Raw genomic sequence first — 23,218 nt, forward strand, 5'->3', positions numbered from 1 at the left:
AAATTAAACATTATATTTACCATCCCACAACGATATAAAAGCAGTGAAAACCCTCATCTGTCAACAGTTGGATACAGAAGATAATACGCTTCTACTTAATGATATGAGCTCAAACGTAATGGCAAGATTTTAAATAATTAAGCAACAATGTTGAAAGTAAATTGAATAGAGAAAAGAACAAACCTTGACCCTGTATTACATTGAGTAAGAATAGCTTTATTCCAGATCAGAAATTGTATAAACCAAGAGTGGAATTAAGGTCTTTCCAACTGAGGTTGGCGGCTAACTTTGAGCGTTTAAGAAAATTAAACACTGCTGATCCAGAATAAATCAATGAAGCCATCTCCATACTTACAATATGGAATTTGAAAGGTCAATCTCCCTCCCCAAAAAATAGAAAACTTCAGCTCTAGAGCTAAAGTTCGCCTGTTACAAAATAAAAACTTCAGCTCTAGAGCTAAAGTTCGCCAGTTACAAAACAAAAACTTCAGCTCTAGAGCTGAACTTCAGGCCCGGCTACTAGAATGCTGAAGTTTTGCGTGATTGTCTTTGCTACTTCAGCCCCGTATGCTGAAGTTATGCGAAAAAGCGAATACGTTTGTAATTTTTTTTGCAAAGCAAACACAAATTAAAACATAACATAAAAAGCGGGTATATATACAAATGCCCACTGAGTGATAAGACATAATAGGAATTGACAAATTCTTAGGCTTAGATTGTGGGTAAGGACAGTCCCAAAAAAATTGATATTGTATACTCAAATGATTCAAATCCCAAAAAGATTTATTTTTCCATTTATTCTCTCCCTGTTACTCCGTATCTACCTCACTTTGTTGTCTGCCTCTCCCTCTCCGCTCTAATTGACCAAAAATTAGACGAAAAAATGGGACAGAGAGCCCCATAAGTGGTTCTCGGGGTTAAAAAATTTCGCAATTATGCATGAAAATCGGGAGAAATTTAAAAATAGCTAGATTTATAAGTGGTCATTTAAAAATAGTCATAGTTTCAAAAGTAATCGAAATTTAGCCACTTTTTATGTAAAGATAAATTTGAACGAAAACATTGTTCAAAATTCGAAAAAATACTCTAGTATAATATACCGGTCCAACATAATATACTGGAACTTTTCGCGTGTTGGAGTTCCAGCATAATATGCTGGAAGTTCATACATAGGTGCACCGATCTCCAGTATATTATGTTGGAACTTTTCGTGTTGCAGCAAAATAGTGGTTATTTTTCAATGACTTTGCAAATGCTGGCTATTTTTAAATGACCAGTCTGAAAACTGGCTAGCCCGTACTATTTTTACATGAAAATTTGCTAGAAGTTGAAGTTTTATAAGTTAAAAGTCCATGAACGATTTGTGGGTTCAAAAGTTCCACTGGGCAGAAAGAAGTTACACTAACAAAAAGTGAAAATCTCACTTTATACCTATTAAGCCCAAACTATTTACCTTTTAATACCCATGCCCAAACTATTTACCCTGCCTACCTAGTCGGCCCAATTTATTTACCCGGCCCCCATATTTCACGCGGCCCAATCTACCCATCTCTCCTTATCTTCGATCCAGCCCACCTATTTCATCCGGCACAAGCTTCCCACGCTTTTCTTCGTTCTTTAACAGTTAACAAGTAGACTAGAGTACAGTTTCCAAATCTCCATAGCCAACCGATGAGAACGCAAAATTCACCCACATTCGAGTTTTTAATTTTTTATTTTCGATTCCGTTCTATCTCTTCATCTAGTACCTATTTTTGGGTGACATTTTACCTTTGGGTGAAATTTTTGCTTCTAAAAGTACATTTTAGTGAAAGCGGGTTTCAAAATCATAGAATTTTTGTGTTTTCCTTTGTACTTTTGTGAATCAATGTCTATGGGTTGTTGTTTTTTCTATGGGTCGGAAGCATTGTGCGCGTAGATGGTGGCGCCGTGGACAATATCATTCTTCAACACAAGTAGCTGCTGAATCCGTTGCCTCAGCCATGTCTGTTCCTAGTTTTTCCTTATTTTCTGATTCTCAGTCTCTATTTAGTCGTAACCCTAGCAGTAGTCATGTTGAAAACACAACTGAAAATGTAGAATTAGAGGGTGGAAAAGGCAACAATATTAATGCTTCGTCAGTTGATGAAACTCCCTACCTGTCATTACCCGACACAAATTCCGAACCAGTCATAGGAGGTATTCCTGTGACTGATAAGGGAAAAGGTAAAGTTGTTGAGGATTCTGAGTTAGGGGGAAGCCGACGTGAATCCGTGCCTAAAACAGAGACTCAACCAGTAGATGTTGATTGTAGCAATGATTCTCAGTTAAAGAAGAAAAAAATTGGTATCGCACCCCAGAAGGTAATTTTCTTACAATTATGATCTTTGAGATTTTTAATGTATAGTACATTGTTATTTTTTGATTTCCTGTTATGCTTTTGTATTATATTATAGTTATAATCAGTTGTGTTAATTTTAAGTGAATTCTATTTCTTCAAATTCATTCTGTACATTTAAGAGAATTGTTGTAAATTTATTACGATTTCCATTTATCTGTTTATTCCAGCTATCCGTTTTATCAATGTTCAGTGCGATGTAATAGTGTTTATAGCTGTCAAAATCCATCACTAGATGATTAACTAAGAGAAAATCAAGTACCAGCGAATTTTGAGTTTTTGGGTGAAGTTAATTTGAGCTGTTCTATGTGTATGTTTCTGTGATATTAGCAAAATTTAGGCCTATCATTCTGCTTAGAAGAAGTAAAAGATATCATTTTGTATATATTGTGTTTGAGCATGAAGGAATTGAGTGATCTTTTCTAGTATATTGTACATACCAGTTAATTTGCAATAATGAGCTTGTTAATTTTGGATGGCATATTTGTCTTTGCTATTAGTTTCTCAATGTTTTTGAATCAATATAGACAAATTAAATTAATGTTCTGCTTGAGGTTTAAAAAGGGTCACTGATTCAGTAGCTGTTGTAGTCAACCATATTTATTGAAGCCAGAGCTGCTCTGTGTGATTTCTGATTTTCAGCTTTGCATTAGATGGTTTTGTACATGATTTAGTATTTAGCCAGTTGACAGTGGTGGAGAGAAGCATGGAAGGAATGGGACCGTGTAAGTTAGGAGTGCAGAATGAGCTTTTCTTTATAGGTGGCATTGTGTGGATGGGGTCAATGGGCGAGAAGCGCTGGTACTGTAGCATAAGTTCCTTGTCGAATATTAGCTATCTTGTAGTGCAATTTGATGTGAGTTTATGCTATTCTTTTACTTCCTTAGTAATCTCAAGAATATGCAAGATGAAAAGTATTTTACTACTATCCTCTAAAATATGTATTTGATAGAATAGTTTCCGGATACTGTAGATTTAATAGTTAAGTTTCTTTTGGCTTTCCCTCCCTAGTAATATTGAATATGCATCTTCAAATGAAACAACTTAAAGTAAGTTTATGCATTGATGGTCACTTAGTATTGCTGCAAATTGTTCCCACACTATTTTCCTTTTGTTTCCTTATAAGTAAAATTTGTAGTTGCCGGAAATTAGTCAGTAGAATTGTATACCCTGCTGGTATAGTTATATGTCGTGTTGGTATCGTATGGCAGTTGTAATATTTTTAGTTGGTTTAGTTATATTTTAAGTGAATTCTATTTCTGAAATTATTTTATATGAACATGTTTTGCAGTGTTGGGATTTCCTTGTGCCTATGGAATTAGATTATAAACCAAAGGTTGATTGGGATACCAACTGCCATGTTATTCATCAATTGAAAGCGAATTTATCAAAGAGGCAACTTCGACTGTTTAAGAAAACATGCTTTGGCTATTTTTTGGATCTGCCACCAGTTATTGTGCAGATTCGGGTTATGCATCATTTGCTTATTAGAGAAGTACATCATGAGGTGAAAAATGAGATGCGGTTGAGTGCACTGACAGTCAGCCCGATAGCTTTCAGGTTTTTGGCACTCAATTACCAAAGACACAAAGTATGCATGAAAGTACTGGAGGTGATTCCCAACCTACCAATGCTGAGGTAATGAAGGAGTTACAAGCTTTGAAGCTTTTTGTAGAGACCAAGTTTGAGGAGGTGCTTGCAGCTATTGGTAGGCAGTCAATGAAACCAGAGGGAAATTCAGCGGTATTGATCTTTTATATAATATAACGCTATAGTATATTGTTCAAAGATGCAATATATATGCTTATAGGATACTATTCCATTCTTTACTTTTAGTGCACATAGTATTCTTGTAATATACATAATACTAAAATTGTTAGTTTCTCATTTTCAGCATAAGCAACAGGATAATGATCCTGACTTTCGTGAGATGCATAATGATTATGACCAGTTTGAAAGTGGCCACGTTGGGAATGATCCTGTAGTTCTTGGAGATAGCACGCCCAAAGCGCCTTCTAGTATGTAAATCACAGATTTGATTGATTTTTTTTTGTTGTTGTTTTTTGAAAATAGTACTCTTGCTTATACTTTTATATGTTTAGTATCTGGTTTTGGTGGGGTTGGTCAAAATGGAGGTGCCACTGGTGTCAATGTGAAGAGCGTCACAACAAGTGATGATGTAGTTAATGATGATTTTGGCTTAGATTCTAACTTTAATTTGTCTGCATCTGCAATTGATCAAATCACCGCCATTACACAACAAGCAACATATAAGCAGTCATCTCATGATGTTAAAAAGTCGGGTCCTGCTCCGCTGCCATCAGGAATCCCTGTACAGACACGAGCAGATATTGTTATTGAGTCTAATACTGCTCCACAGGGTACGATGTCGATGTTACTAATTCTGTAGTTAGTATGTAAATGATAGGTTCTTGATAGTTTTTTAATTTTTATTTAAGTAGTGATGCTGATAATGCTTTTATGTGTTCAGCATGTCGGGTTGATGGTGTTGGTCAAGTGGATGTTGGTGGTAGTAATGTGAATTTGCCTTCTGGTAATGTCTTCAATATATAACTTTTCATTCTTTTTTTCTAAATTTTTTAACTTTGTATATTTATTTATTCACTGGCATTTTTTAATTTAAGCTCCATGTCGACACGGGGGTGATCTTCACTTGGATTCTGATTTTGAATATACTGATTCTCAACTTGATCTAATTGCTGCCATTACACAAGGAGGGAGACGTAATGTAAATCAATCTGGAAATGAACTGACAACTCATGTTGTAAATAAGTCTAAACCTGATCAGTCGGTATCAAGAAGTATTGTCCAGATACAAACAGACGTTGAAACTACTCCTGCAGTTTTAGCACGGAGAAGGCGCCCCGCAACTGTAAAATAGTCGCCGTATAGGAATGACTGGCAATCTGGTGTTAGTGCTGTTGGGGGATCCTCGAAGGTTATCAAAGGAAGATTTCCATTTGTAAATGACATTTCAGAGGCTTATGCTGTGTTGATCCCATGGCACCAGGTTGATCATGTCACCAGGTTGATCATGTCAATTTTCCAATTAATTTGGCAGAAATCTGGCATTGGATATTGGGGTGTGTGTCATTCCACAAGAAATGTTTTTACGTATATGACTCGCTACATAGTCGAAAGCACAAAAAAGCTATTCAAAAAGTGGCAGAGGCTTGTGTTGATCCCCCTATTTCTAGTTAGTATTGAATTTTATAACCAAAGAAGTGACATTGTAGTAGAAAATGGTCTGCACATGGGAAAGAAGTTGACTGATCCTTTTGAGATTGAACTGATTACAAATCTGCCAACACAGCAAAATTCGTAAGAATAATTACTTTTTTTTTACTTTGTTTTCCTCATTCATATTAACATTTTCACTTCTAATTGATTTGTATAGTCTATTCATTTGTTTTATTTCAGAGATTGTGGAGTATATGTTGCTTGCTTTGCTGAGTATATTATTGAAGATCTTCCAATCCCTGTTGCCAATTTTGATGTGGATGGTCTTCGAGCTAGGTTTGGTATACTGTTGTGGCACTATGGGAGGAACAAGCAGTTGCATGGCGAATCAAGTGAATCTGAGGCTCCAGTAGCACCTAAAAAGACTCGTGGAAAGAAACGCAAGAAGTAGTATAGGTCTCTTTTTGGTTTTAGTTAATCGTATCATGAAAACTTTGCAGGATTTTAATAGTTTTTGGTGAAGAATGGTATTATTAGTAGTAAATGACCTTCTGCTGATTCAAGACTGTAGGAAACTTGTGCCTTTATAAAATATTTCCCGCTGCTAATGTTTCTTTTGTCATATTTAATTATTCTGGTTCAGAATATGTGGTATAGATTTCTTCAAGTACATGGGGGTTATCAGTTTAGTTATGTCTCTTGATGCTGAAAATTTGCTGATTTTGTTTCTGATTTCAGCTTGTTTTATTAGGCTTTTCTTAGGCTTCTTCCATAAAGTTGTTGGTTTATTAGGATGCCGAGGTCCATTCCTTTGCCAGAGGGTAAGGTTTAATGGATTTTGCAAGTGAAAATTAGGGGCAGATGAAGCGAACACTTCCAACAACATACAAAGTAGTTGTGACAGAAGTTAAATGATCTGCTTTCGAATGTGATGATGGTCTAAGCTTTAATGTCCATCTGTAGTTTTAGCATAGATGGTGTATTAGTGTTGTAGAACTATATACCAATCAGGTATACTGATATACCATTTGGGTATCACGTTGTATTTGACTCACCTTTCTTCCTTTAGCAACTAGATGTAAGTACTGACATGAGTTCCAAAGCGTGCGCATTTTGGGTATCACGTTGTATTTGGTGCACCATTTGTATTTCTGCGCATATTTTGTTTTAGCCATATTAGTGCAATACCACTATATACTAGCGAGGTATATAAATATAACATTCGGGTATCACCTTGTATTAATGTACCTAATGATGTACAATAACTGCATGTAAATGGCTTCCAATTTGTTATACTTCAATACAGACATGAGCTGCAAAGCGTGCCCATTTTGTTAACAAAGTATGTACAAATGTTGCATTTGCAGCACCACTTCTATTTCTGCACATATTTTGATACTAATAAGATATACAGATATACCAATAAGGTATACAGATATACCACTTGGGTATCACATATATATTTTAGCATCTTTTTCCTGCAGCAACTAGATGTAAATGCATCCCACTTTTATATACTAAAATAGAAAATAAATAGATTCTTATTGAAAATACAAGTAGCCATATAAATTTGTTGCCAAAAAGTAATTTCTCAAAGAATCATCATACCAAATATATGTCTAGTGCAAGAAATGCATTTTATTTTTTTGCAATTCAAATGCTATGATTCTACGATATATGAGTTCTATAAAAACATTGAAGCATTATATCAATCTCTCTTTGGAATATTTCGGCATGTTCTCTGGTTGTGTCCTTTTCTCCCGCATAGTGCACATGTAACTGTATTTCCTTCCCAGCCTCCTATGCCTCTCTTCTTTTTAGGTCTTCCTGGTTTGATTTTTCCTTTTGGTGGCAGTACCACCTGCGAAGAGACATCTTCTGGAATTTGCCACGTTGTTTCATTAGGCAATGGATTTACTGGTATCTCATATGTTTTCAGCAAGTAGTCTATGTAGTAGTAATCCGAGCAATACTTGTATGAATCCATATGGAATTTTTGTATAACTGCCATTGCATGTGGACATGGAATATCGTCTAGCTGAAATCTCCCACAAGTGTAGTTTCTTTCATGTAGGCGCACCACATTTCTTGTTTGGCCATCAATTACTAAATGTAAGAATTCAGTTGATGGCAACACCTAGTATAATTTTAATTAAGAAAAGTCATTAGCTATATGAAGTAATAGTATTTCTTAAATAACAATATTCAGTTGTTTAGTGAAATCATTAAGGTAAAAAAGTAAAAATACAATACATGCAGTGTTTTTATGATTTTTAAAATGGATACCGTCATCGTCTGTGATAAGATAGTATTATCTGCCAATATTTTTTCATACTTTGCACCAATCTTCATAAATGATTCCACTGCATCCTTCCGATTGGTGTAATTCCATTTTTGAATCAATGTTGTAATAAAGTCAAGCAAATTCACAACTGGGAGGTCTCTTGCGTGCTTGTTTGCTGCATTTACTGATTCCGCAATATTCGATGTCATGGTCATGGTTCTATTTGCCTTGGAATGCGCCCGGGACCATTTATCATATCCAATATCTATCAGGTATGTTTTCACTCTACTATCAATAGCTTCTAACTCTGCCATATGCCTGTTGAATTCTTCAACAGTGTATGCTCTTGCTAATGCAAAATATACTTCTTTGATTTGTTTTTGGATCTTCCTGAAGTTTGTCTTTATGTTGTTCCATAGATGGAACATACATGCACAATGAGGGACTTCTGGATAGACAATTGAAGTTGCTTTCCATATAGCATCATGCCTGTCTGATACAATGCACATTCCCTCTCTTTGTCCATAGGTTTCTCTGAACTGCACGAAGAACCATTCCCACGATGCATCATTTTCCGAATCAACAATTGCATATGCAAGGGGTAGAATTTGTCCTGTAAACCCAAAGAACAAAATATCAATTACAACACACTATATTAATTTAGCATTTCATATAGTAGTATAGTCATAGGTAGGTGCAGGTGTGTAGCAAAACAACTATATACTCTGTTGGTATACTTATATACCATACTGGTATCATATAATATTTGCAAATATTTTTTTTCTTTAACTGAATGTAATTGGATTGTACACAAAATATTAATTTAGTATTTCATATAGTAGTATAATCATAGGTACGTGCAGTGTGTAGCAAAACAACTATATACTCTGTTGGTATACTTGTATACCATACTGGTATCATATAATATTTGAAAATATTTTTTGTTTCTTTAACTAAATGTAATTGGATTGTACAAAAAATATTAATTTAACATTTAATATAGTAGTATAGTCATAGGTAGGTACGCGTAGGTGTGTAGCAAAACAACTATATACTCTGTTGGTATACTTGTATACCATATTGGTATCATATAATATTGAAAATATTTTTTGTTTCTTTAATTGAATGTAATTGGATTGTACACAAAATATTAATTTAGCATTTCATATAGTAGTATAGTTATAGGTACGCGCAGGTGTGTAGCAAAACAACTATATACTCTGTTGGTATACTTGTATACCATACTGGTATCATATAATATTTGAAAATATTTTTTGTTTCTTTAACTGAATGTAATTGGATTGTATTCTTACCCTCTGTGTCTTGCGTGGAAGCCGTAAGTTTGGTCCCTCTATATGTTGACTTTAAAAAACTTCCATCAACTACAAATGTTGGCCTACAATAGACCCATCCTCTAATCGATGCATATATAGCTATGAATGCATACAAGAAGCTCCCATCTCCTTCAGTGTGTAGTCGTGTCACTGATCCTGGGTTAGCGTACTCTAACATATAAAGATATGTTGGCATTTTCTTGTATGATTCACTTGGTGATCGTCTCAATAATTGCATTGCTTTTTCTTTTGATCTCCATGCTTGCATGTAGCTTAAGTCCATACCATATACTTTTTGGATGTCTCTCTGGATATCTGTTGGTGTATATATGATTTTCGGGTCAACAAGTTTATCTTGTACCACAGCTGCAACAAAAGCTGAGATAGCTTGCTTTTGTGAACAAAATCTCTTATCAGTTAAACAACTGTGGACAGAATTGAAATCCGTCACTTTGAAAAGATTTGATGCTCGCAGGCTTGATGCTTTAAGCCTCCAAATGCATCTTTCATCCACGCATTCAAGCATATACATGTTTATAATACAAATACAGTTATGTATAATGTTTTATTGATAAAAAACACACACAAAAATCCGTACAATTATATACTCACATGGTATACTCTGTTGGTATACTTATATACTGTATCAGTATCATATTTTGCTGATAAAAAATATAGACAAAGCAGCACAATTCTATACTCACATAGTATACTGATTTAGCATACATATATACTATATTGGTATTATGTTTTACTGATAATAACAAAGACAAACCAATACAGTTATATACTCGCATAGTATACTGATATAGCATACTTATATACTATACCAGTATCACTTATAAAAAACACAGACAAACCAATACAATTCCATACTCGCATAGTATACTGATTTAGCGTACTTATATACTATATATGTATCACATAGTTTTTTACTTGAAAACATGCAGATGGACCTTCTTGGGCATGATTTATGAACCCGATATTGACATTTTTCTCTAACGGCATACTGTTTCATAACGAGAGCCAGCAGGTTCTTGTCTTCATAAATTTGTCCTTTTTCAACAATTTGATGAAATTGATCAGTTATGTGTTTGCATCATCAAGTTCTAAAATGGCGTCATCTCTTTCTTGCACATCAAACGTAGTAATCATATCAGTGCTTTCAAATTGTGCAATTTCTGAGAATTGCTTGGGAGAATTTGATGATGCAAACACATAACTGATCAATTTCAGTTATGAAATTGCACAATTTGAAATTGCACAATTTGAAAGCACTGATATGATTACTACGTTTGATGTGCAAGAAAGAGATGACGCCATTTTATAACTTGATGATGCAAACACATAACTGATCAATTTCATCAAATTGTTGAAAAAGGACAAATTTATAAAGACAAGAACCTGCTGGCTCTCGTTATGAAACAGTATGCCGTTAGAGAAAAATGTCAATATCGGGTTCATAAATTATGCCCAAGAAGGTCCGTCTGCATGTTTTCAAGTAAAAAACTATGTGATACATATATAGTATATAAGTACGCTAAATCAGTATACTATGCGAGTATGGAATTGTATTGGTTTGTCTGTGTTTTTTATCAGTGATACTGGTATAGTATATAAGTATGCTATATCAGTATACTATGTGAGTATATAACTGTATTGGTTTGTCTTTGTTATTATCAGTAAAACATAATACCAATATAGTATATATGTATGCTAAATCAGTATACTATGTGAGTATAGAATTGTGATGCTTTGTCTATATTTTTTATCAGCAAAATATGATACTGATATAGTATATAAGTATACTAACAGAGTATACCATGTGAGTATATAATTGTACGAATTTTTGTGTGTGTTTTTTATCAATAAAACATTATACATAACTGTATTTGTATTATAAACATGTATATCCTTGAATGCGTGGATGAAAGATGCATTTGGAGGCTTAAAGCATCAAGCCTGCGAGCATCAAATCTTTTCAAAGTGACGGATTTCAATTCTGTCCACAGTTGTTTAACTGATAAGAGATTTTGTTCACAAAAGCAAGCTGTCTCAGCTTTTGTTGCAGCTGTGGTACAAGATAAACTTGTTGACCCGAAAACCATATATACACCAACAGATATCCAGAGAGACATCCAAAAAGCATATGGTATGGACTTAAGCTACATGCAAGCATGGAGATCAAAAGAAAAAGCAATGCAATTATTGAGACGATCACCAAGTGAATCATACAAGAAAATGCCAACATATCTTTATATGTTAGAGTACGCTAACCCAGGATCAGTGACACGACTACACACTGAAGGAGATGGGAGCTTCTTGTATGCATTCATAGCTATATATGCATCGATTAGAGGATGGGTCTATTGTAGGCCAACAGTTGTAGTTGATGGAAGTTTTTTAAAGTCAACATATAGAGGGACCATACTCACGACTTCCACGCAAGACACAGAGGGTAAGAATACAATCCAATTACATCCAGTTAAAGAAACAAAAAATATTTTCAAATATTATATGATACCAGTATGGTATACAAGTATACCAACAGAGTATATAGTTGTTTTGCTACACACCTGCGCGTACCTATAACTATACTACTATATGAAATGCTAAATTAATATTTTGTGTACAATCCAATTACATTCAGTTAAAGAAACAAAAAACATTTTCAAATATTATATGATACCAGTATGGTATACAAGTATACCAACAGAGTATATAGTTGTTTTGCTACACATCTGCGCGTACCTACCTATGACTATACTACTATATTAAATGTTAAATTAATATTTTGTGTACAATCCAATTACATTCGGTTAAAGAAACAAAAAATATTTTCAAATATTATATGATACCAGTATGGTATATAAGTATACCAACAGAGTATATAGTTGTTTTGCTACACCTGTACGTACCTATGATTATACTACTATATGAAATACTAAATTAATATTTTGTGTACAATCCAATTACATTCAGTTAAAGAAAAAAAATATTTGCAAATATTATATGATACCAGTATGGTATACAAGTATACCATCAGAGTATATAGTTGTTTTGCTACACACCTGCACCTACCTATGACTATACTACTTTATGAAATGCTAAATTAATATAGTGTGTTGTAATTGATATTTTGTTCTTTGGGTTTACAGGACAAATTCTACCCCTTGCATATGTAATTGTTGATTCGGAAAATAATGCATCATGGGAATGGTTCTTCGTGCAGTTCAGAGAAACCTATGGACAAAGAGAGGGAATGTGCATTGTATCAGACAGACATGCTGCTATATGGAAAGCAACTTCAATTGTCTATCCAGAAGTCCCTCATTGTGCATGTATGTTCCATCTGTGGAACAACATAAAGACAAACTTCAGGAAGAGCCAAAAACAAATCAAAGAAGTATATTTTGCGTTAGCAAGAGCATACACTGTTGAAGAATTCAACCGGCATATGGCAGAGTTAGAAGCTATTGATAGTAGAGTGAAAACATACATGATGGATATTGGATATGATAAATGGTCCCGGGCGCATTCCAAGGCAAATAGAACCATGACCATGACATCGAATATTGCGGAATCAATAAATGCAGCAAACAAGCACGCAAGAGACCTCCCAGTTGTGAATTTGCTTGATTTTATGACAACATTGATTCAAAAATAGAATTACTCCAATCGGAAGGATGTAGTGGAATCATTTATGAAGATTGATGCAAAGTATGAAAATATATTGGCAGATAATACTATCATATCATAGACGATGACGGTATGCATTTTCAAAATCATAAAAACACTGCATGTACTGTATTTTTACTTTTTTACCTTAGTGATTTCACTAAACAACTGAATATTGTTATTGAAGAAATACTATTACTTCATATAGCTAATGACTTTTCTTAATTAAAATTATACTAGGTGTTGCCATCAACTGAATTCTTACATTTAGTAATTGATGGCCAAACAAGAAATGTGGTGCGTCTACATGAAAGAAACCGCACTTGTGGGAGGTTTCAGCTAGACGATATTCCATGTCCACATGCAATGGCAGTTATACAAAAATTCCATATGGATTCATACAAGTATTGCTCGGATTACTACATCATAGACTATTTGCTGAAAACATATGAGATACCAGTAAATCTATTGCCTAATGAAACAACGTGGCAAATTCCAGAAGATGTCTCTTCGCAGGTGGTACTACCACCAAAAGGAAAAATCAAACTAGGAAGACCTAAAAAGAAGAGAGGCATAGGAGGATGGGAAGGAAATACAGTTACATGTGCACTATGCGGGAGAAAAAGACACAACCGGAGAACATGCCGAAATATTCCAAAGAGAGATTGATATAATGCTTCAATATTTTTATAGAACTCATATATCGTAGAATCATAGCATTTGAATTGCAAAAAAATAAAATGCATTTCTTGCACTAGACATATATTTGGCATGATGATTCTTTGAGAAATTACTTTTTGGCAACAAATTTATATGGCTACTTGTATTTTCAATAAGAATCTATTTATTTTGTATTTTAGTATATAAAAGTGGGATGCATTTACATCTAGTTGCTGTAGGAAAAAAGATGCTAAAATATATATGCGATACCCAAGTGGTATATCTGTATACCTTATTGGTATATCTGTATATCTTATTAGTATCAAAATATGTGCAGAAATAGAAGTGGTGCTGCAAATGCAACATTTGTACATACTTTGTTAACAAAATGGGCACGCTTTGCAGCTCATGTCTGTATTGAAGTATAACAAATTGGAAGCCATTTACATGCAGTTATTGTACATCATCAGGTACATTAATACAAGGTGATACCCAAATGTTATATTTGTATACCTCGCTGGTATATAGTGGTATTGCACTAATATGGCTAAAACAAAATATGCGTAGAAATACAAATGGTGCACCAGATACAACGTGATACCCAAAATGCGCACGCTTTGGAACTCATGTCAGTACTTACATCTAGTTGCTGAAGGAAGAAAGGTGAGTCAAATACAACGTGATACCCAAATGGTATATCAGTATACCTGATTGGTATATAGTTCTACTACACTAATACACCATCTATGCTAAAACTACAGATGAACATTAAAACTTAGACCATCATCACATTCGAAAGCAGATTATTTAACTTCTGTCACAACTACTTTGTATGTTGTTGGAAGTGTTCGCTTCATCTGCCCCTAATTTTCACTTGCAGAATCCATTAAACCTTACCCTCTGGCAAAGGAATGGACCTCGACATCCTAATAAACCAACAACTTTATGGAAGAAGCCTAAGAAAAGCCTAATAAAACAAGTTGAAATCAGAAACAAAATCAGCAAATTTTCAGCATCAAGAGACATAACTAAACTGATAACCCCCATGTACTTGAAGAAATCTATACCACATATTCTAAACCAGAATAATTAAATATGACAAAAGAAACATTAGCAGCTGGAAATATTTTATAAAGGCACAAGTTTCCTACAGTCTTGAATCAGCAGAAGGTCATTTACTACTAATAATACCATACTTCACCAAAAACTATTAAAATCCTGCAAAGTTTTCATGATACGATTAACTAAAACCAAAAAGAGACCTATACTACTTCTTGCGTTTCTTTCCACGAGTCTTTTTAGGTGCTACTGGAGCCTCAGATTCACTTGATTCGCCATGCAACTGCTTGTTCCTCCCATAGTGCCACAACAGTATACCAAACCTAGCTCGAAGACCATCCACATCAAAATTGGCAACATGGATTGGAAGATCTTCAATAATATACTCAGCAAAGCAAGCAACATATACTCTACAATCTCTGAAATAAAACAAATGAATAGACTATAAAAATCAATTAGAAGTGAAAATGTTAATATGAATGAGGAAAACAAAGTAAAAAAAAGTAACTATTCTTACGAATTTTGCTGTGTTGGCAGATCTGTAATCAGTTCAATCTCATAAGGATCAGTCAACTTCTTTCCCATGTGCAGACCATTTTCTACTACAATGTCACTTCTTTGGTTATAAAATTCAATACTAACTAGAAATAGGGGGATCAACACAGCATAAGCCTCTGCCACTTTTTGAATAGCTTTTTTGTGATTTCGACTACGTAGCGAGTCATATACGTAAAAATATCTCTTGTGGAATGACACACACCCCAATATCCAATGCCAAATTTCTGCCAAATTAATTGGAAAAATGACACGATCAACCTGGTGCCATGGAGTGTTGCAATGCATCCTAAATCTTTTCATGTACTCCATGATATTGTCTGATCTATCAATCAAATGATCATGTTTCCCACCTTTTACAAATTCTGTGAAAACCTTTGAATGATATTATTAAAAAGAGTATCTGTAGTTGTGACTTTGATTGGCATATTAATTCCATATTTTACCTTCTTTCTAAGATAGTAGAATATAATAATCAAGTGCTGCAAAAAAGAGAGGAAGAAAACATGACTACCACTAACAATATGAATGAACTACTACAACAACAAAAATAAAAAGCAGTACACATACCGAACTAGAGAGAGGCCTGCCAGAATAGTTTAAGGTATGGAAAAACGTCTTATCATCAATCTGTTCAACTTCAAAGTCAAAACAAGGCTCTAGCTTTTGATCACCAGGTAAATACACTTCCCTATTTCGTATAAAAGAAGATATGGATAAGAAATATAACAACAAACATTAAGAAAAAATGAAAACAAAGGTACATGGAAACGAATACGCACTCTCCCAATTGCATGTTTGCTTCAACAAAGTTTGAGAATGCAGTCGTAAGCTTAAAATCAACAGTCTCTGAAATGTCATTTACAAATGGAAATCTTCCTTTGATAACCTTCGAGGATCCCCCAACTGCACTAACACCAGATTGCCAGTCATTCCGATACAACGACTATTTTACAGCTGCGGGGCGCCTTCTCCGTGCGAAAACTGCAGTAGTAGTTTCAACGTCTGTTTGTATCTGGACAATACTTCTTGATACCGACTGATCAGGTTTAGACTTATTTACAGCACGAGTTGTCAGTTCATTTCCAGATTGATTTACATTACGTCTCCCTCCTTATGTAATGGCAGCAATTAGATCAAGTTGAGAATCAGTATATTCAAAATCAGAATCCAAGTGAAGATCACCCCCGTGTCGACATGAAGCTTAAATTAGAAAATGCTAGTGAATAAATAAATATACAAAGTTAAGAAATTTAGAAAAAAAGAATGAAAAATTATATATAGAAGACATTACCAGAAGGCAAATTCACATTACTGCCACCAACATCCACTTGACCAACACCATCAACCCGACATGTTGAACACATAAAAACATTATCAGCATCACTACTTAAATAAAAATTAAAAAACTATCAAGAACCTATCATTTACATACTGACTACAGAATTAGTAACATCAACATCGTACCCTGTGGAGCAGTATTAGACTCAATAACAACATCTGCTTGTGTCTGTACAGGGATTCCTGATGGCAGCGGAGCAGGACCCGACTTTTTAACATCATGAGATGACTGCTTATATGTTGCTTGTTGTGTAATGGTGGTGATTTGATCAATTGTAGATGCAGACAGTTTAAAGTTAGAATCTAAGCCAAAATCATCATTAACTACACCATCACTTGCTGTGACGCTCTTCACATTAACACCAGTGGCACCTCCGTCTTGACCAAACCCACCAAAACCAGATACTAAACATATAAAAGTATAAGCAAGAGTACTATTTTCAAAAAACAACAGCAAAAAAAAATCAATCAAATATGTGATTTACACACTAGAAGGCGCTTTGGGCGTGCTATCTCCAAGAACTACAGGATCATTCCCAACGTGGCCACTTTCAAACTGGTCATAATCATTATGCATCTCACGAAAGTCAGGATCATTATCCTGTTGCTTATGCTGAAAATGAGAAACTAACAATTTTAGTATTATGTATATTACAAGAATACTATGTGCACTAAAAGTAAAGAATGGAATAGTATCCTATAAGAATATATTGCATCTTTGAACAATATACTATAGCATTATATTATATAAAAGATCAATACCGCTGAATTTCCCTCTGGTTTCATTGGCTTCCTACCAATAGCTGCAAGCACCTCCTCAAACTTGGTCTCTACAAAAAGCTTCAAAGCTTGTAACTCCTTCATTACCTCGGCATTGATAGGTTGGGAATCACCTCCAGTACTTTCATGCATACTTTGTGTCTTTGGTAATTGAGTGCCAAAAACCTGAAAGCTATCGGGCTGACTGTCAGTGCACCCAAGTTCAATTTCAAAGTTTAGACCACGCACATCAAATAGTTGCTTCTCATCATCAGTTGGGGTGATGTTCTTTAGCTGCAATTATTAAGCACACTAGTTAGAAATAGAAATGATAATAAAGTATGGAAAGATAAAAGATCCCTATTACCATATGATACCAATATAGTATACATATATACCAACAGAGTATATCACTGAACTGGGATATAGTATACATGATACCAATATAGTATACATGTATACCAACAAAGTATATCACTGAACTGGGATATTGCTACAACTGTGACTAAACCACTGTACCAAAACATTAAGAGAGGCAATAAAACTATGAGAAAATTACCTGCTCGCGTTGCAAGCTACACATTTGCAAAGCAACTCGCTCATTCGGTATTTGACCCATGACTACCCAATTCAAAATTCGTGGAAGTTTGTTTCCAAGATGATCAGCAAAGTGACCATCCAAACTTGGGCAGCATTCATACAACCAAGTCTGTAAAGCCAACGAGAAGCCACCGAGTCTATAAAAAAAAGGCTTATCTTGAAACTTGTTGGAACACGAGTCAATTGTAGCTTTATAAACATCTATACCCCCGGGATAATTATTAAAATCACCGCACTCAACCAAGTCAATGTAAGACCGTGAAATAACCTTTGTTTTTAGTTGAGAAAGTAAGAAGCTGTTCAAAAAATAAAGAACTGCTATCTTCAACGCATCATCATCTGTTTCCCATTTCTTCTTCTTAAAACAGTCTGCTAGTTGGGCAAATGTCACGGATGCAGTCCCAAAATATTTTGAAATCAATCTATTCTCTGCTATGCTCTGTATACTTGTATCACCCTTACATTTCAACCCAGTAACAAGTGCAAATTCACCCAAGCCAAAGCGCAACCTAGAATCATTCACTACAAACCGCATCTCATTTTTCACCTCATGATGTACTTCTCTAATAAGCAAATGGTGCATAACCCGAATTTGCACAATAACTGGTGGCGGATCCAAAAAATAGCCAAAACATGTTTTCTTAAATAGTCGAAGTTGCCTCTTTGATAAATTCGCTTTCAATTGATGAATAACATGACAATTGGTATCCCAATCAACCTTTGGTTTATAATCTAAGTCCATAGGTACAAGGAAATCCCAACACTGAAAAACATGTTCATATAAAATAATTTCAGAAATTGAATTCACTTAAAATGCAACTAAACCAACTAAAAATATTACAACTACCATACGATACCAACACGACATATAACTATACCAGCAGGGTATACAATTATACTGACTAATTTCCGGCAACTACAAATTTTACTTATAAGGAAACAAAAGGAAAATAGTGTGGGAACAATTTGCAGCAATACTAAGTGACCATCAATACATAAACTTACCTTAAGTTGTTTCATTTGAAGATGCATATTCAATATTACTAGGGAGGGAAAGCCAAAAGAAACTTAGTTATTAAATCTACAGTATCCGGAAACTATTCTATCATATACATATTTTAGAGGATAGTAGCAAAATACTTTTCATCTTGCATATTCTTGAGATTACTAAGGAAGTAAAAGAATAGCATAAACTCACATCAAATTGCACTACAAGATAGCTAATATTCGACAAGGAACTTATGCTACAGTACCAACGCTTCTCGCCCATTGACCCCATCCACACAATGCCACCTATAAAGAAAGCTCATTCTGCACTCCTAACTTACACGGTCTCATTCCTTCCATGCTTCTCTCCACCACTGTCAACAAGGTAAATACTAAATCATGTACAAAACCATCTAATACAAAGTTGAAAATCAAAAATCACACAGAGCAACTCTGGCTTCAATAAATATGGTTGACTACAACAGCTACTGAATCAGTGACCCTTTTTAAACCTCAAGCAGAACATTAGTTTAATCTGTCTATATTGATTCAAGAACATTGAGAAACTAATAGCAAAGACAAATATGCCATCCAAATTAACAAGCTCATTATTGCAAATTAACTGGTCTGTACAATATACTAGAAAAGATCACTCAATTCCTTCACGCTCAAACACAATGTATACAAAATGATATCTTTTACTTCTTCTAAGCAGAATGATAGGCCTAAATTTATCTAATATCACAGAAACATACACATAGAACAGCTCAAATGAACTTCACCCAAAAACTCAAAATTCGCTGGTACTTGATTTTTTCTTAGTTAATCATCTAGTGATGGATTTTGACAACTATAAACACTATTAAATTTACAACAGTTCTCTTAACATTGATGAACATTGATTAACTAACTGAACATTGATGAAACGGATAGCTGAACATTGATGAAACGGATAGCTGGAATAAACAGATAAATGGAAATCGTAATAAATTTACAACAGTTCTCTTAAATGTACAGAATGAACTTGAAGAAATAGAATTCACTTAAAATTAACACAACTGACTATAACTATAATATAATACAAAAGCATAACAGGAAATCAAAAAATAACAATGTACTATACATTAAAAATCTCAAAGATCATAATTGTAAGAAAATTACCTTCTTGGGTGCGATACCAATTTTTTTCTTCTTTAACTGAGAATCATCGCTACAATCAACATCTATTGGTTGAGTCTCTGTTTTAGGCACAGATTCACGTCGGCTTCCCCCTAACTCAGAATCCTCAACAACTTTACCTTTTACCTTATCAGTCACAGGAACACCTCCTATGACTGGTTCGGAATTTGTGTCGGGTAATGACAGGTAGGGAGTTTCATCGACTGACGAAACATTAATATTGTTGCCTTTTCCACCCTCTAATTCTACATTTTCAGTTGTGTTTTCAACATGACTACTGCTAGGGTTACGACTAAATAGAGACTGAGAATCAGAAAATAAGGAAAAACTAGGAACAGACATGGCTGAGGCAACGGATTCAGCAGCTACTTGTGTTGAAGAATGATATTGTCCACGGCACCACCATCTACGCGCACAATGCTTCCGACCCATAGAGAAAACAACAACCCATAGACATTGATTCACAAAAGTACAAAGGAAAACACAAAACTCCTATGATTTTGAAACCCACTTTCACTAAAATGTACTTTCAGAAGCAAAAATTTCACCCAAAGCAAAAATGTCACCCAAAAATAGGTACTAGACGAAGAGATAGAACGAAATCGGAAAGAAAATTAAAAACTCTAATGTGGATGAATTTTGCGTTCTCATCGGTTGGCTATGGAGATTTGGAAACTGTACTCTAGTCTATTTGTTAACTGTTAAAGAACGAAGAAAAGCGTGGGAAGCTTGTGCCGGGTGAAATAGGTGGGCTGGATCGAAGATAAGGAGAGATGGGTAGATTGGGCCGCGTGAAATATGGGGGCCGGGTAAATAAATTGGGTCGACTGGGTAGACGGGGTAAATAGTTTGAGCATGAATATTAAAAGGTAAATAGTTTGGGCTTAATAGGTATAAAGTGAGATTTTCAGAACAAAGAGACTAAATAAGAAGCAATAAATTTTATCTTTAACATAAAATTTATTTTATTGCTTCTGCTCTTTACCTTTGATATACCAACAACTTTTCTCTCTTTTTATATATAGAATGATGGACTACAAAATTCAATAAAGAACTCTATAAGTATACAACTTCTAACTTCTACATAGACTAGGACTCCAATTTTAAAAACCAAATATGAAAATTTGCTCGAGTTTCAAATCCCAAGAACAATTATTGGAATTCAAAGAATATATAAAATTTGTTGGAATTCCATAAACGAATCATGGGGTTCAAAAGCTTCACAACTAAGTGTGAAAATAAATAATTGCTAGAGTTCTAAACTTCATAAGTTTAAACCTCATAAACGACTCATGAGTCATGGGGTTCAAAAACTTACAACTAAGGGTGTGTTTGGTACGAAGGAAAATATTTTTCGAAAAATGTTTTCAAATTTTCTCATGTTTGATTGGCTTAAATGCTTTGGAAAACATTTTCCTTATGAACTCATTTTCCTCCAATTGGAGAAAAATATTTTCCTTATCAAGAGAAGGGAAAACATTTTCCAAAACTCCTTCTCAACCTTCCCCACCCTCACCAATCCACCCCACCCCTTCTCCAAAAAAAGCTTTTTTTTTCTTCAAATTTTAGTTTTTCCGTTACCACCCACCCTATTACCCCTCCACCCCACCCCACCCAAACCCCCACCGCAATTTTTTTTTTATTTTTTAACCCTATTTTAAATTTCTGTTTTTTTTTATTTTTCTGCACCACCCACCACCCATCCCAACCCCCCTCCACCCCGCACAAAAAAGAAAAATTCTTTTTACTTTTTTTTTTCGTAATTTCAATTTCTATATTTTTTTATTTTTACTGCCCCGGCCTCTGCCCCTAATACCTCCCAACCCCCCAAAAAAAATATTTTTTAAATATATTTTTCAGTTTTAATTTTTTTATTTATCGGTTTAAAGGTTCAAAATTTTACAAGTTCCAAAATTATGAGTTCGGAGGTTTATGTTTTTGGAAGTTTACGGGTTCGAAATTCTGCGGTTTTGAAAGTTTAGCGGTTCGAAAGTTTATGAAACTTGTGGGTTCGGAAGGTTGTTGGTTTGAAAGTTTATGGCTTCATGTTTATTATATCTAAATTATTTATGAATGCTCTTGAGAAGTCAATTTCCGTAATTTGCGTACCAAACACCGAAAAATGAATAAGATTACTACTTGTTTTTCAAGAAAATATTTTCTTGAAAAATATTTTTCGCGAAAAACATTTTCCGTTATACCAAACACACCCTAAGTATATAAAATTTACTGAAAATTTCAAACAGCAAGAACGTTTTTTGAAGTTCGAGGCTATATAAGTTCAAACCCTATGAGCGGTTCATGAGGTTCTTCATGTTTTAAGCAGGTAAGGATATTTTTGTCCAAAAAATATTTTCGCATTAAAAAGTGACTATTTTCTTATTACATTTCAACTAGTATTAGTATCCGTGCAATGCGCGGATATAAATCATGTCAAATTATGATGTAGGTTGTTTGAATCATGTGCAAATAACCTTAAAGTATAGATCTCTTAGATAAAAATTATATAATATTAGATATTAATTATGAAGCAGGATATGAATTATTGTTGAAATCTCGTAGTGGATAATCTATTTTTTAATATATGCAACCACCTTACCCCTTGATTTTAGTACTTGCATTTCGTTCGTTGTCAATATTAAAGAATACTACGCATATCATGTTGTGATCTGTCTTGTTTGAGCACATTAGATCATATTATTTTAACAAAATTTTGACCATCTCTTTATGTTTATCTGAAAGTCAACTATGTCTCATTCATCACATCATTTTTACGCAAATCTTTTTCCTTTTTGTTCTTATAGTTATTGTATTATTTATTATTTAATATTATTATACTATCATATAATTTTTTATTAGCTTAATAATTAAATTAATATCTTGCTTATTATCCTTTTAAGAGTCTTTAACAAAATATAAATATATTATTCTTGAAATTTGGTATATTTTTATGCTTGTATCCTCTTATTCGGAATTTTTTAATCATTTAAATTTATCAGTAATATTTTGTGAATAAATGCAATTATTTAATTTATTTATTTTTAAATTAATTTAAAATATAAGCATCCTCACACTACCTCGATTTTTTATACATTTTCTTCCCTACTAAAAATTTTAATTAGTTTTTATATTAATATTTTATCTATAATTAAAATAATATTATATTTTATTTTAAATTAAACTTTAAATAGGTCTAAAATTTTA

General features: G+C 34.0%; 3 protein-coding genes across 3 annotated transcripts; 1 reads left to right on the forward strand and 2 right to left on the reverse strand.

Annotated features, from left to right (window-relative positions):
• Nucleotides 1-6,429: 6,429 nt before the first annotated feature.
• Nucleotides 6,430-9,728, reverse strand: LOC107796086 (uncharacterized). The gene is made up of 5 exons (XM_075231999.1): nt 9,176-9,728; nt 7,865-8,475; nt 7,440-7,715; nt 6,827-6,891; nt 6,430-6,535 (listed from the first exon to the last, which is right to left on the reverse strand). The coding sequence occupies exons 1-5, from the start codon at nt 9,726-9,728 to the stop codon at nt 6,430-6,432; spliced, it is 1,611 nt and encodes a 536-aa protein (XP_075088100.1).
• A 1,373-nt stretch (nt 9,729-11,101) lies between these two features.
• LOC142170168 (uncharacterized) lies at nt 11,102-12,863 on the forward strand. Its single transcript, XM_075232000.1, has 2 exons — nt 11,102-11,654; nt 12,355-12,863. Exons 1-2 carry the CDS (start codon nt 11,102-11,104, stop codon nt 12,861-12,863), a joined length of 1,062 nt encoding a protein of 353 aa, XP_075088101.1.
• Nucleotides 12,864-14,801: 1,938 nt separating this feature from the next.
• On the reverse strand, nt 14,802-20,446 carry LOC142170169 (uncharacterized). Its single transcript, XM_075232001.1, has 12 exons — nt 19,997-20,446; nt 17,808-18,611; nt 17,252-17,542; nt 16,979-17,102; nt 16,609-16,894; nt 16,443-16,534; nt 16,175-16,261; nt 15,931-16,054; nt 15,719-15,839; nt 15,595-15,630; nt 15,111-15,523; nt 14,802-15,012 (listed from the first exon to the last, which is right to left on the reverse strand). Exons 1-12 carry the CDS (start codon nt 20,444-20,446, stop codon nt 14,802-14,804), a joined length of 3,039 nt encoding a protein of 1,012 aa, XP_075088102.1.
• Nucleotides 20,447-23,218: the final 2,772 nt, after the last annotated feature.

The sequence above is a fragment of the Nicotiana tabacum genome, chromosome 16 (genome assembly GCF_000715075.1).
Source record: "Nicotiana tabacum cultivar K326 chromosome 16, ASM71507v2, whole genome shotgun sequence".
In the NCBI taxonomy this organism is placed as follows: domain Eukaryota; kingdom Viridiplantae; phylum Streptophyta; class Magnoliopsida; order Solanales; family Solanaceae; genus Nicotiana; species Nicotiana tabacum.

Bases quoted from the DNA above. Each gene is read 5' to 3' on its own strand.
- LOC107796086 (XM_075231999.1), bottom strand. From the start codon at position 9,728: ATGTATATGCTTGAATGCGTGGATGAAAGATGCATTTGGAGGCTTAAA. The intron at 6,892-7,439 runs GTGGTACTGCCA...CACGCTTTGCAG, and splicing joins CAGAAGATGTCTCTTCGCAG to CTCATGTCTGTATTGAAGTA. The intron at 6,536-6,826 runs GTACATTAATAC...CTAAAACTACAG, and splicing joins CAGTTATTGTACATCATTAG to ATGGACATTAAAGCTTAGAC.
- LOC142170168 (XM_075232000.1), top strand. From the start codon at position 11,102: ATGTATATCCTTGAATGCGTGGATGAAAGATGCATTTGGAGGCTTAAA. The intron at 11,655-12,354 runs GTAAGAATACAA...TTGGGTTTACAG, and splicing joins TTCCACGCAAGACACAGAGG to GACAAATTCTACCCCTTGCA.
- LOC142170169 (XM_075232001.1), bottom strand. From the start codon at position 20,446: ATGGGTCGGAAGCATTGTGCGCGTAGATGGTGGTGCCGTGGACAATAT. The intron at 16,895-16,978 runs GTGTGTAAATCA...TTATATGTTTAG, and splicing joins CACGCCCAAAGCGCCTTCTA to TATCTGGTTTTGGTGGGTTT. The intron at 15,524-15,594 runs GTAAAATATGGA...TATCATTCAAAG, and splicing joins TCTACTATCTTAGAAAGAAG to GTTTTCACAGAATTTGTAAA.